Raw genomic sequence first — 14,060 nt, 5'->3', positions numbered from 1 at the left:
TTTCACTCTTTATTTACGTCATTCTTTTCCCTCAATACACAAATGTTCCTTAAACTTGAAAAGCATCTCCGACAAGTTTTGAACAGAATAGCTATCAAATAAATATTTGTAAAACTGAACTAAAATAGGGATTCCCTGCTGGTTCAGTGGTAAAGGATCCACCTGCCAATGCAGAAGACATAGATTTGATCCCTTATCTAGGGAAGAGCCCAAAGGCCATGGAGCCACTAAGCCTGTGCGCCTTGAGTGCCGAGCCTGGGAGCCTCAGTGACTGAGCCCATGTGCTGCAGCCACAGAGGTCCTAGAGCCCAAGCGCCCCAAGCAGAGGAGCCCCTGAAGAGAGGAGCCTGCGAGCCGCAAGAAGAGCGGCCCCCACTGTCCTCAACCAGAAAAGCCCAGGCAGCAATGAAGTCCCGGTGCAGCCCTAAGTACACAAATACATAAAATTATAAAGAAAAGAACTGAGCCAAAATAAATATTTGGAACCATGAACAAATGACACAAAGACTAAATAAGAATTCTCTTAAAAATCTGAAAACCAAAATACACCAAAAGTGTAATACTTTGGTTTAAATTCAGGACAGAACACCTCAAACTTGCCTTGTTTTTAGAGATAATTAAGAGCTTGACTGATATAAATGTAATGACATTGACCAAATAATATCCATTTAATTATTTCTGATTAGCATCTGTCCTGACTTGAAGGCACTATATATTCACTATGAGGTCCTATTCTGTGCTCACTACTTTGAAAATATATCGACGCTTCTACAGCCTCTCTTGTTGCCAAAGTGTTTTCATTACTTTTATCATTCTGTCTTCTTATTGTCTCCTAGCATAATTATTCAATTGTTTTCAATTAAGTGCTGTAAATCTATAATGGTAAACAAATGCTGGCCAATGCTTTGTGCCTGCCATCAACGTGCTAATTTAACTTCTAAAAAGAAAAAGTTTGTGACCTCAATCCACCAAAATCATACAGACAAAAAAATCTTTCAATTACTTAAAATACTGTTTACCTTGCATTTTACCATCTGTAGTGAAATTGCTTCTGCCTTGCATAGTACATCTTCCACATCAATTTTCATGGACAATTCATTGATATGCTAGAATAAATCAATAAAATAATTGAAACTGAAACACTATTATACTCTATTACACAATTTATTACTAGGTATATTCAGTCAGTTCAGTTCAGTCGCTCAGTCGTGTCCAACTCTTTGCAACCCCATGGACTACAGCATACCAGGCCTCCCTGTCCATCACCAACTCCCAGCGTTTACTCAAACTCATGTCCATCGAGTCCGTGATGCCATCCAGCCATCTCATCCTCTGTCATCCCCTTCTCCTCCTGCCCCCAATCCCTCCCAGCATCAGGGTCTTTTCAAATGAGTCAGCTCTTCGCATGAGGTGGCCAAAGTACTGGAGTTTCAGCTTCAGCATCAGTCCTTCCAATGAACACCCAAGATTGATCTCCTTTAGGATGGACTGGTTGGATCTCCTTGCAGTCCAAGGGACTCTCAAGAGTCTTCTCCAACACCATAGTTCAAAAGCATCAGTTCTTCGGTGCTCAGCTTTCTTCACAGTCCAACTCTCACATCCATACATGACCACTGGAAAAACCATAGCTTTGACTAGACGGACCTTTGTTGGCAAAGTAATGCCTCTGCTTTTTAATAAGCTGTCTAGTTTGGTCGTAACTTTTCTTCCAAGGAGTAAGCATATTTTAATTTCATGGCTGCAGTCACCATCTGCAGTGATTTTCGGGCCCAAAAAAATAAAGTCACTCACTGTTTCCCCATCTATTTGCCATGAAGTGATGGGACCAGATGCCATGATCTTAGTTTTCTGAATGTTGAATTTTAGCCAACTTTTTCACTCTCTTTTACTTTCATCAAGAGGCTCTTTAGTTCTTCTTAGCTTTCCTCCATAAGGGTGGTGTCATACTAGTTATATTACACTGTAGATAGAATCCTCAAAACAAAATACCCCCAGACTACAAGTAAACAGGAAATTTAACATATCCCTCATTAGATCATTTCAAGTTTTAAAGCTAAGGAACAGCTATTAATAATAAGCTATTGGAACATTGAATCCAGCAGCTGTCCCAAGTCTACTATCTCAAAGTTATAAGCAAAAGAATTACTTTTTTTAGAAAAGTAAACAACATAAAAGAGCATTTGTTGAATCTGCTTCTCTTTCTAATTAGCTAGGAGAAAAAATAACTGGCCAATATGTTCAACTTGCTGAACAGTCATTCTCAGAGAACTGGTCCTAGTATTGACTATTACTGATAAAATTTTAAGTCACTCAAGAGATTCAGTAACACTCAAGGAAATGTTTGTTTTCCAACAAAAAGAGGAAAGAGTCAAAATATTAAAATCTAAATTAAAAGAAAAACTACCTTAAGTATTTCATTAAAGCCATAATGTTTTTCCATTATTTGTTGTTTTTCTGACTCCAGAATAGCACAACAGAGAAGGAGATGAAAATTTTTACATGGTAGTTCAGTCCACATTACCTATAGAAAACAGAACACATATTTAGTAAACTCGATCAATTCTAAAATATTTTCTTAAAAAAAAGAAAAAAGAAAAAAAAGAAAATATTTTCTTCATAGATACGATGCTCAATTCTGAATGACTTCTATGCAAAGCAGAAGTTGTCCAGATGGAGTAGTCCATTCTTTTTCTAGTTAAGAAATGAGATGTGGGGAATGAAAGTCTTACCTTTGCCCACAAACAATAAATGAATTATGATGAATCCCAAACATGTCTCTTTAGGTGACTGCAGTTAGCACTGAGCCTAATCAATATGATAAATGGCTAAGGTATAAGCGTTAGAGGTATTTTCAATATTTTTCTAAACCTTCAGTTTTTCACTTTTAAATCTTCTTCAGTCTCTAGGGGTGAGGGGAAAAGCTACATCATAGGAATAAAAATGCAGTTATACACTGCATGGAATCAAAAACACCCAGAAGTAGCTCTACATTCTAAGCAACATATTATATAATAAATCAGAATATCTCTGATTGTGACAAAAACTCAATCAACCACCCAAAATTGATACCCAAATGTGTACAACATTTGATCATTTCTTCCCAATAAATGTCCTAAAACTTAAAGTCTTAATTTCCTCTGGTTAATGTACTTAATATCTTTTTTAGAAAGATCAAAGACTCGTGTAAACAATATTATTAGAGCATACCAGAAATGTCTTTATTTCTTTTACTAAAAATAAACCAAGTAGAATCATTTTCAGACTAAATCCATTTTTGAAAGTTTAATTATAATGCAATTAACCTCAAAGATTTCATTAAAAGTCCTAATTTATTTGGTAAACACAGATTAAGGAGTTATTACAACTACTGAAAACTTTTGAAACGAAGCTGAGATACTAATTTAATGAAACTGATAAACTTTAAAGTACGATTCTAGGTCGAGAACATGTAAGTTTTCCTTCTAATTTCAAACAAAGACGTGTTCCTTCAGTTAATGCATCACCTTCTCTAACGGGAGCACAGCCACCAAAAGTAAGGAATCAACTTCCAGGTGTAAGAGCCTCAGGATACTCACTGTATATTAAGTTCACTTATTATTCAAACAGATTATTTCCCCCATTCTTTCCTTGGGAAAGTTTCTGTCATCTTTACTTTCATAAAGATAAGGTAATGGATGGTCATTATACCAATAGTCTATCTCGAAAGCATACCATCTGTTAACAATTAACAGATATATGAAAAGAAAATACTTTTCTGTTTTTCATCAAGAGTTGCCCTGGGTACAATATGGAATGAAAAGATATAAACCAAAAACATGATCATGAATACTCTCCAGAGTGAGGAAAAGGGTAATGGGGCTTGGGGTGGTGATTAAAGATCTAAGTTACATCTTTCAATATTTTTTGCCTTGGAAAGAGAGAAAAACTATTGGATTGGCCAAAAAGTTCATTCAAACAAATTTATTTGGCCAACTTGATAGAAGTAAATAAGTAAAATATGTAAAATATGTAAAAAATCATTACATATGTTGAATGCAGATAGTAGCATATTTGTTACATTATTGTTAGTATTTTGCTCTCACTTAAATTTCTTGAAAAAGTAAAACAAAAGTCAGTTCCCTCCCAATACTCCAAACTGCAAATAAAGTACCATCTCAACTGACTGGCCTGCCAAAACTTTCTTAACTATATTTAAATCTACACCCAAATTCAGCACAGTCTCACATAAAGTACCCCAAGGTCAAATGGTCTACAGAACTTGTTCTGGGTAACCTACTGGCCCCCAGTCTCACAAGGATGTGATCTACAGAAAAAAACTCCCAAGACCACACATTCAGCTCAACACAGTTTTTAAGGAGAGACCAGAAACATCAGAATTTCAGAACTGCTTTAGAAATTTCAGTCAGGATATTATAATCCATTTATAGTCTATAGAAACAAAATGGTTATTTTCATAAAAAGTGTTACATTTTTACAATAATTAAGAACTTACCTCCCATAATCGAAGAATATCTAGAAAACTAAATTCCCTTTTAAATCTGATTAAAAGCCATCTGAAGCAAAAATAAAGGTATCCAGAGTCCTGGGATTCTACAAAAAAAAACAAAAACAAAAACCTTATTTTCTCTTACAATAATTATCTCAGAATAGGGTACCTATTTCAAACTCAAATTTTTCTGTTCATCTTAGGCTATTAAAAGTCCTATAAATTTAATTATCTTCTACTAATTCAAGGAAACGATTCAGAATTGCAGGCTAACTTCTTTAAAAGCAAGCCACCAAAAAACAGCTGACTCTCCATATCTCTTCAAGTTTGTGTCTGTGGATTCAACCAATTGTGAATGGAAAATATTTGGGGAAAAAAAAATTTCAGGAAGTTCCAAAAAGCAAAAGTTGAATTTGCTGCACCTGGCAACTATTTAAAAAGGATTTACACTGTATTTACAACTATTTACACAGCAATTATGTTGTGTGAGGTATAATAAATAATCTAGAGGTGATCTAAAGTATACAGGAAGATGTACATAGGCTATATGCAAATACTATGCCATTTCACGTAAGGGACTTGAGTCTCCTCGGATTCTGACATGCGGGTGAGAGTGTATGTGTGTGAGTCACTCAGTCATGTCCAGCTCTTTTCAACTCTGGATCGCAGCCCGTCAGGCTCCTGTCTATGTAATTTTTCAGGTAAGAATACTGTAGTGGGTTGCCATTTCTTCCTCCAAAAGATCTTCGCAACCCAGGGGCAGTCCTCCCAAATGAGAGATGACTCGTATTTCATAGTATGAATAAACTGTTTTAAGGCCGAATTGTACAAGTGGGACAGTTTGGTCCCACAGTTTTATTCCTCAGAGGAACTCAGGCAACACTGGTGGATTATACAGTCTTTACATTTTTTCTCTTTGCGTATTACCCTACAATTTGCTGAGTATAGCTTTGTTTCACTCAACTCACCTAAGTAACTGCAAAATCCACTGTCCAACAACCGAAGTAAGGTACTTAGCTGAATAAGCTGGGTCTTCATGCCTTGCATCTGCTCTTCAAAATTTTGATGCTTTAAAAAAAATATTAAGTAATATTTAATAAATATTTTACCATACATAACCACTGATAACTGTGCCATTAAAATAAGGACAAATGTTGTACTTACACCATATTGGTTATATTTTAAAATCACAACTAATTAAAATGCTAAAAGATTATTTTTTCCCACTATTCAATTTTTTAAGATAAAGAATAATGCAGACAACAGCAGCTGTAGACTGACTGATAGACTATTCTTATATCAAATAAGAAACCTGGGTGAAAGGAACATACATTTGGGATACAGACTTTTATCAAATCACTTTACTGCTAAATATTTCTTCAAATTAACATAGGAAATAAAATTAATTTTAGCTTTAATATGTGTCCAGTGTTAAAGAATTAGCTAATTATTTCTTATGATTTGATGACATTAAGGAATCTATGAAGTCAAAACCATTTTCATGACAACAGCAATACTAAAACAATCTACGAATTTTGCACTTTAAATTCTCCCATAATTGTAAAGGCTATAAAAAGGCTATATATTGCAATAGACCGCATATAAGAGCAGATGTGAAAGTCAGCTGTCTCCTATTAAACTAAATACTAAACAGTAAAAGAAAATGAAAACTGGAAGATAATCCCTCTTTTCAGTAAATTGTTTTGGAAAAGTTATTTTTCATTTTAAAAAAAGGTATGTAAAATTTCAGAAGGTTTACTGTTATCTCTAAATGAATAAATAAATAAATATCTGGGCTTCCCAGGTAGCTCAGTGGTAAAGAATCCACCTGCCAATGTAGGAGATACAGGTTCCATCCCTGCGTTGGAAAGATCTTCTGGTGAAGGAAATGGCAACCCACTCAAGTATTCTTGCCTGGGAAATCCCATGGACAGATGAGCCTGGTGGGCTATAGTCCACCGGGTTGCAAGAGTTGGATACAACTTAGCAACCAAACAACACGATATTTATCAATTTCCTAGAACTTTTCATGACAAACATCAACAGATATAACCCACATAAAAAAGCTCTTAGAATCTGCAATAATATTGAACAGTGTGAAGAGGTCCTGAGATCATAAAGTTTGAGAATTACTGTGGTTTAAATGTTTTAATCTCTGAAACTGAGTAGATTCGCTACCAAAATTTCAGTCAAGGTTTTGGGATGCGGAGGGCACCAAAATAAATGAAAGGTTTCTTATGATTATGATCCCTTTAACCCTCGTGTTCTAACCCCTTTATGGAGAACCACTGCCCTAATCTTTGTGAAAAGCCTAAGAATAACATCCTTTCCCCCTCACATTTCTCTTTTAGTTTTTGAGACAATGCTGTTTGGTCGTTTAGTCACTAAGTCTTGTCCGACTCTTTGCGACCCCGTGGACTGTAGCTCATCAGGCTCCTCTGCCCACGGGATTCTCTAGGCAAGAATACTGGAGTGGGTTGCCATTTCCTTCTCTAATAATAGTGCCTTATTAGAAGTATCTATCAGATTAGTTGGTTAAAAAAAAATTAAGGCTACTGATTCTCAATAAACTGGTTTCTCTTTAGTGATCTGAATAGTTTAATTAGCGAATGAAATGCTTTAATAGACTAACGCAAGTTTTTGGGATATAGTTTCTTCACATTTCCCACTGTAAAATAAAAGGGAAAGGCAGGACTAACTCTTTGATTAACAGTATAATTCTTGCTGTGACATGGCCAAAAGCTTCCACTGTTTTGGAAGTACCAGCATGGCATGGCCACTGCTGCCCACTCTGCTATAAAAAGTAGCACTCTCAAAATGACAGAAGCCAACTTCAGAGAAGTAGCTATTCCTGCAGAAAGGAAAAGGAGGTCAACAATGGATATACAAAGGGCTTCAAGTCTAACTATAAATGTGTATATACATTACATATGCATGTACATGTGTGCATATATACATATATGTATATGTACATATATACAGGTATGTGTATACACACACATATGTATATGGAAGGGGGTAAGAAGGAAGGGCAAGTTAAAACTATATGGCAAAATGAATGCTGGCTATAAGGAAGTTCATTAGATCATTTTGCAGTTGTTTCTATAATATGGCGATATGAGACAGAAGTCTATGCCTAGACCAACACTAGATATGAGTAAATACCAACAAAAGTAAATCTACAGACATTGGATTCAGCCTCCGTAAAGCAGTAAAAACTTACATGAAATAAAGCTGTAAAACAAAAAGAAGGAATCAAACAGCAGAAGAGATTCAAGGACACCAAAATAATAACAATGCAGTGGAAATAATTGTGCAAACTATTTTAATTGCAACTTACTGCCCTTTCATATTATGAAATGTTTCATGTTATGTTTCACATCATGAAACAAAAAATGTTAGCAGACATTAAGAAATCTTTTTAGAATAAAGACTAGAAATATCCCCAGACCGTTGTCAATGGAAAAGGTATCTACTGTGAAAAAGACAGAACAAAGAACTTGAACCTCCATACACAAAAATGACAGACTGTGAAATGTGTATTAAAGATGTTCAGAAAGTGGTCTTTACATCTGAGGCCTAAATACATGCACACATATGCATGTATATACATATCTGGCACACAAGATAATATACTTGAACATGCCAGTATTAGCTCTTATGAAAACTATTACTGTAATGAGATGGTTAGATAGCATCACTGACTCAATGGGCATGAATTTGAGCAAACTCCAGGAGCCAAAGGAATCTGGAGTCCTACAGTCCATGGGGTCACAGAGTTGAACACGACTTAGCGACTGAACAACAACAGAAAAAGTAAATGCCATACGTTTGTACTAATTCTTAGAAAACCTACTGTAAGCTGAGATCTAAACTAAGCACTGGGGAAATACTCACATATTTATTTTACAAAAATCTGTTGAACAAACACCTCATGTCAAGCATCAGGAAAATTCTGGCAGCATATCACAGAACGAGTTAAACAAAGACATGACCTCTTTATCAAACTAGCTCTAGTGAAAAGAGGATAAACAAGAAAAACAAGGAAAACAAAACAACAGTTTTTATACAATTATTATCAGTTGTACAGACCTTTATAACAAATGCCTCAGGTTTCTAGAGCGCTTAGGAGTATATGGAACTAAGAAGGCAGGTAAAAATCAACCAATCAAAAAGGTAAGGAAGACAAATTATGATATTACCAGATTACTGCAATTAACAATCTTTCTAAATAATCCAAAAAAATTAATTCATGGTAAAGGACTATATAATTTGAATATGTATTACTTTAATAGAAAAAGAATATTTTAAAACTATCAAATCTTATTAAGGATGGAAAAGAACTAGGCGAAGTAGTGATGAGTTGAAACCATGGAGAAGAGACTTGAGAAAACAGGTAAAACTGAGACAAATTAAAGGGGAAATAAAAACAGGCAAGCAAGAGAGGAAGAACAGAAGTCATCAAAAAACAGAAGCAATCAAAAAGTTTCACATCTGTATCCCAGACTCTATATAGCAAGGAATCATTTATATGATTATATATTTGAAATCTTCATCCCCTTACAAGCAAGCCATTTCAATATCCGACCATGAAGGGCCAGCATCAAGTATATTAATTTTATTTGGAAACACGTACAGAGACCTATGTAGTCAGGTCTTTGGATTTCATATGCTTTTATCTGCTCTGAGCCCCTTTGCTTTTTCTTCCCCCTTCCACTTTCTAAAGATTACTTGAGAAGACTGTTCTATTTTATTTTCCTGTTAATACTCTCTCTGTACTATTGTCCTAGAACTCTGTCTCTAAGATATATCAATGATAATAGATAAAATGTTCTTTGTAATAACATGTATATAGACAGTTCAACTCTAATAATCACATGCTTATGAAAAAACTAAGAAACTGTCAATGTTACAAATAGTTCAAAAACATCTGGAGAAAAATCAGTCACTATAATGATAAAATCTAAAACGTTCACAAAAGGTAAGGATATTACTTGGAATGACTAAGCTTTATCTCTGAAACAGATGAAATGAAAATACCTCACAAGAACTGAATCATCTACTTCATCAATATTCTATGACTCATTACCCTTCTGCAGATCATAAGCATTTATTTACCAATATTAAATCCTGATTATTCCTATTCTATAGGCACTTACTATCTACTTTTAATATTAAAAATAGTACCAGCATTTCCAAGCCTCTTGAAACAACCAACCAACAGAGCAATTTGTTTCAAGTTCTACCATGACTGGCTAAATATAAACATCCATCTTATATAGTAAGATTATTATATAACTAAAATATTCAAAATTAATTTGATTAAAGGAAGGAGTCTCTGTTCTTACCATTTGGTCCATGTAGGAGGCAAAGCACCAAAAGGCATCCACTTCATTTTCCATCACATATAACAGAGGTGAAAGTAAGTCACTCATTCCTTGCACGTAGCCTTAAAAAAAACAAGAAGAACTAATCATACCTCTAAAAACCTAAACTTTCTGTATCCATCTATGCGTATCTCCACCAACTCACTTAAAATTACATCTTTTTCGGGTTTCACAAACTTGTGTATACTGATGTTCTTAAACAATGAGAAGGAAATCTAGTAACCAGGTGAGAAATGGGAGGTGCTTGAGAGGTCAAGCAGATATGTAACTGCTGTGTGTCTCAGTGTAGGTATCACTCACTATCAGGAGAGGATCAGGAGAGGATAATACTAAAAACTTATGTGCAAAAGCATTATAATAAAGACGGATGACGGGAAACCCAGAGGAACATCAAACTGAAAAGAACACAGCCAAAGAAGATTTGTGAGATAATAGTCAAGAAGAAAGGGGGGAAAGCAAGGGAAAAGAATGTTGTAAAAGTCAAAGGGAAAGAAGTTGCAAGGTCAGAGTGGACAACACCACCAAACTGCCATGAATAAGCCAAGTGAAATAAGAACTAAAAAAGGGTCCAACTGATTTAGCAACCAGACATTGGTAATCCACACAAAAATAACCACAACAAAATCACCTCTTTTAATTTCTCTTTTTTTCTTTTTGCTGTTACTCTAACCCAACCAATGCTAGCAAATGGATTTAATCCAATCAATATTTTGTATGTAAAACTACCATTTCAACCATCTTTCTCTTGACACTCTTACAATTTCTCAATCATGACACTAATTTAAAGCCGTTGATTAAAAGAAAAATTGGAAAGTTAAAGAAGCAGGTCCCTCCCTTAAAAACCAGAAAGTCTTAGTTTTGCTTTTCACCAGACCATGTCAAAAGTCTTATTGTTTATATTTCCATCTTAACAATTTTCTTAACTATTTTACAATTAGATTTCGGACTTAAAATACAGAGACTTGAATGAACCAAGGGACAAGAGCTCTTACAAAGCCTTTTCACATACATATTATCATTCAACTTTGGTAACTTGTGTATTTGTTAAAGTTACACAGAGATGTTTTTCCCCCAGTGATAGTCTGAGGAAAACAGGCTTTCATTTGCAGAACCAAAACTTACATTCTTATCATTCACCAAAATCTATGTGAACTGAAGTCATTTAAAACAGTATGCTTATTTTTAAAGGAGAGGGGATATTTCTGAAGAAATTATACATAATTTTACATCATTCTTCCTATTTTGGAAGAAAGCTTTAAAAGTGACCCCAGGAAGCAGGTAAGCCAAAATCTCTTAAGAAAATTTGGGTTAAAAGTGTAATAAAGACACCCAGCTCACTTCAGGATCTCCTTACAAACAGAAGTCTAGCTCTATCTGCTATTAGCCTCTGCCCTGTCATCTACTGCTACGCCTAACCCCTGCCAACCTCACTATGTCTACACTACACCCCATGGGAGAGTGCGGCTCCATGCACAGTAGTGCGCTCGCACGCACACACACATACACAAACTTGGGATCCCCTCATTACAGCGCCAAACAATGGCGTTACCAAGACGTTCAGAGAAAAGAGCTAGAAAAAACGGCATGTGACATGACACCTAAATGTAAGCACATAAACAAATTTATTGCAGACGCTTTTTAAAACAATAACACACACTCGTGATGGTGAGTCCTGGGTGTCAATCTGAGTGAGCCACAGGGTGCCCAGATGTCTGGTTAAACATAATTTCTGGGAGTATCTGCAAAGGTGTTTCTAGAAGAGATTAGCACTTGAATCGGTGAACTGATTAAAGCAGATGGCTTTCAGAAATGTGAGTGGGCATCATCCAATTCACTGAGGGCCTGAACAGAACACAAAGATGAGGAAGGCTGAATCTGCTCTCTGCCTGGTTGCTGACCTGAGACATCCATCTGCCCTCAGTGCTCCTGGTCTCACACCTTCAGACTCAGGAATGAGACCTCTGCCCCAGCTCTCCTGCCCTCAGAAGGCTTTAAACTACACCACTAGCTTTCCTGGGTCTCCAGCTTTTAGGTGGCAGGCTGGGAACCTTTTAGTCTCCATAATGACATAAGCCAGTATCTTATAAGCAATCTTTTTTTCTTTGTTTCTTTCCCTGGTTAAAACAACATTTTTCTTAAGTAGGTCAGAAGGAAGACTAGACTGTTATCATCAAAAGTTTCCTACATGGCAATGACACAGTGAAAGCAACAACAAACATAAAGGCTAAACCAATCAAAGCATGAAGGAAATTTATCTGAATTCAACAAAGTGCAGAAGAGCACCACTTTACTGGGTCTGACTACCTACAGTCTACAATGGAACTATTTCAAAGTGTGCTATTCAAAAGATTTACAAAGCACCTTTCTTCTGGGGGGAAATGAGTTTTGTTATAAAGTTATAATGAATAAAAATTTCTAAGAAGCTAATTTAATCCTTTAAGTCTTTAGCTTTCATACCAGATCAGTACTGTATTTCTTCTGTAAGTTTTAGTTAAATCAACTAGTCAAATTATTCTCCATACTCTTGTTGCTTTTAATCTATTTTATACATGATGTTCTTTGGGGTATGTCATGAGTTGTGGGGGTGGAATTAATGTACAAATTCCCTTTAATTAAAGAAAGATTAAAGCTGTTTAAATTAGCATTCAGTGATGTTCAGATTCTGCACGAGTGCTGACTGATGTACATCTTAATCAGTACTACTACAATGTCTGAAGAAGTTCCCCTAAATTATTTTCATAACAAAGTTGTTTCAGTTGGGAGGTGTTAAAAATGAACTCCTTATCATCCTAATGCACACATTCTTAAAGAGAAAAGAAAGAGTTCATCTTTACATAGGTCAATTTTCCAGGTCAACTGAAGCTTATTCAGTTATTAGAGAATAAAATTTTAAAAAAAATCTTAAGTGTTTGAAATCATTTTTTTTCTACTGGACACACTCCTGCCTTCTTACATAGAGTATTCTGAGTATAATTTAACCTTCTGTTGTTTATTCAGGATCATGATTATAAACATACATTGTAGAAAAAAAAATAGGTACCTCCCACAGAAATACCTTAGGTGTACCCTCTGCACTAAGTAAAAGTTACTCTTCCTTGAGTTCTTCTATCTGCTTTTGGTAATGTTTGTCTTCTGTATGCTTTTGATGGTTTTTGCCTTCCTCCTCACTACTAATGAGATTGTATTAAATGCAAACACACCGATACCTCATCTGTGGGTTAAGAGGCCAAACAACTCAATATGACAAAATCAACTACAAGAGTAAACTTACAGCCCAGGTTACTTTACTGTGAGTAAACAGCAAGACGGTGGGGGAGCTGGTGAAGGAGCCACCTGCTCAATGCATGAGATGCAAGAGATGCAGCTTCAATCCCTGGGTCAGGAAGACCCCTGGATTAGGAAATGGCAACCTTCTCCAGTATTCCTGCCTAGAAAACTCCATGGACAGAGGAATCTGACAGGCTACAATCCACGGAGTTGCAAAGAGTCCGACATCACTGTCTGCTACTTCAAATCCATGTCAAACAGCAAGCAATTTGGTCCAGGGCTTTATGAAAACTACCTTGGCTTCTTTCAAGGCCAGAGTTCTTAATAAAATCCCTGGGTATGTTTCAGATAACTTAAGTATCCAACCAGAAAGAATGTGGGGTTAATATAGACAAATGGAAATAGCAATCTGTCCAAATAGCTTGTCTGTGACTCAATGCATGGAAAAACTGAGCATTCAGGAATGACTTCTGAGAATATACATTCGTACTTCACAATTACCCCTGGAGAGGATGCCTCCTGTTCTCCACAGTAAAGGCCCTATTTCCAACAGCGGTTAACAGAGACTGACATGGCAATGGGTCAGGGTGCTGAATGTGTGGAGGTGAGAATGCCATCTGGAAAATGCCCTGGTGGTCCAGTGGCTAAGACTCTGTGCTCCCAAAGCAGGGGGGCCCGGGTTCAATCCACGGTCAGCTCACTAGATCCCCATACCCTGCAACAGCCAAATAAATTTTAAAAAAATATTTTTTAAAATACCAGCCTGAAATAAAGAGCTGGGCCTCTACCCCCAGCCCAGTATTTACTACTTATGCAGCCCTGAGTCACTCTCTAAATCACTATAACTTTATTCATACAACTGGGATTATTAATCCACTTCTTAAAAGAGGCTGCTAATATAATCAAAATTGAGCAGGACA

At 36.0% G+C, this 14,060-nt stretch overlaps 1 protein-coding gene across 6 annotated transcripts in view; it reads right to left on the bottom strand.

Annotated features, from left to right (window-relative positions):
* Positions 1-14,060, bottom strand: part of TBC1D15 (TBC1 domain family member 15) — a 72,304-nt gene that overhangs the window by 1,591 nt on the left and 56,653 nt on the right. For all 6 annotated transcript variants that reach the window (XM_061124618.1, XM_061124628.1, XM_061124584.1 and 3 more), the window contains 5 exons: positions 9,835-9,935; positions 5,455-5,554; positions 4,493-4,590; positions 2,405-2,521; positions 1,020-1,106 (listed from right to left, as the gene is read on the bottom strand). In XM_061124618.1, coding sequence (XP_060980601.1) covers positions 1,020-1,106; positions 2,405-2,521; positions 4,493-4,590; positions 5,455-5,554; positions 9,835-9,935 — 503 coding nt within the window. The remainder of the gene's footprint in view (positions 1-1,019; positions 1,107-2,404; positions 2,522-4,492; positions 4,591-5,454; positions 5,555-9,834; positions 9,936-14,060) is intronic.

The sequence above is a fragment of the Dama dama genome, chromosome 3, assembly GCF_033118175.1.
Source record: "Dama dama isolate Ldn47 chromosome 3, ASM3311817v1, whole genome shotgun sequence".
Taxonomy (NCBI): Eukaryota; Metazoa; Chordata; class Mammalia; order Artiodactyla; family Cervidae; genus Dama; species Dama dama.
Note: the sequence above shows the minus strand (reverse complement) of the source record. Positions and strands in the feature narration are given on the sequence as shown.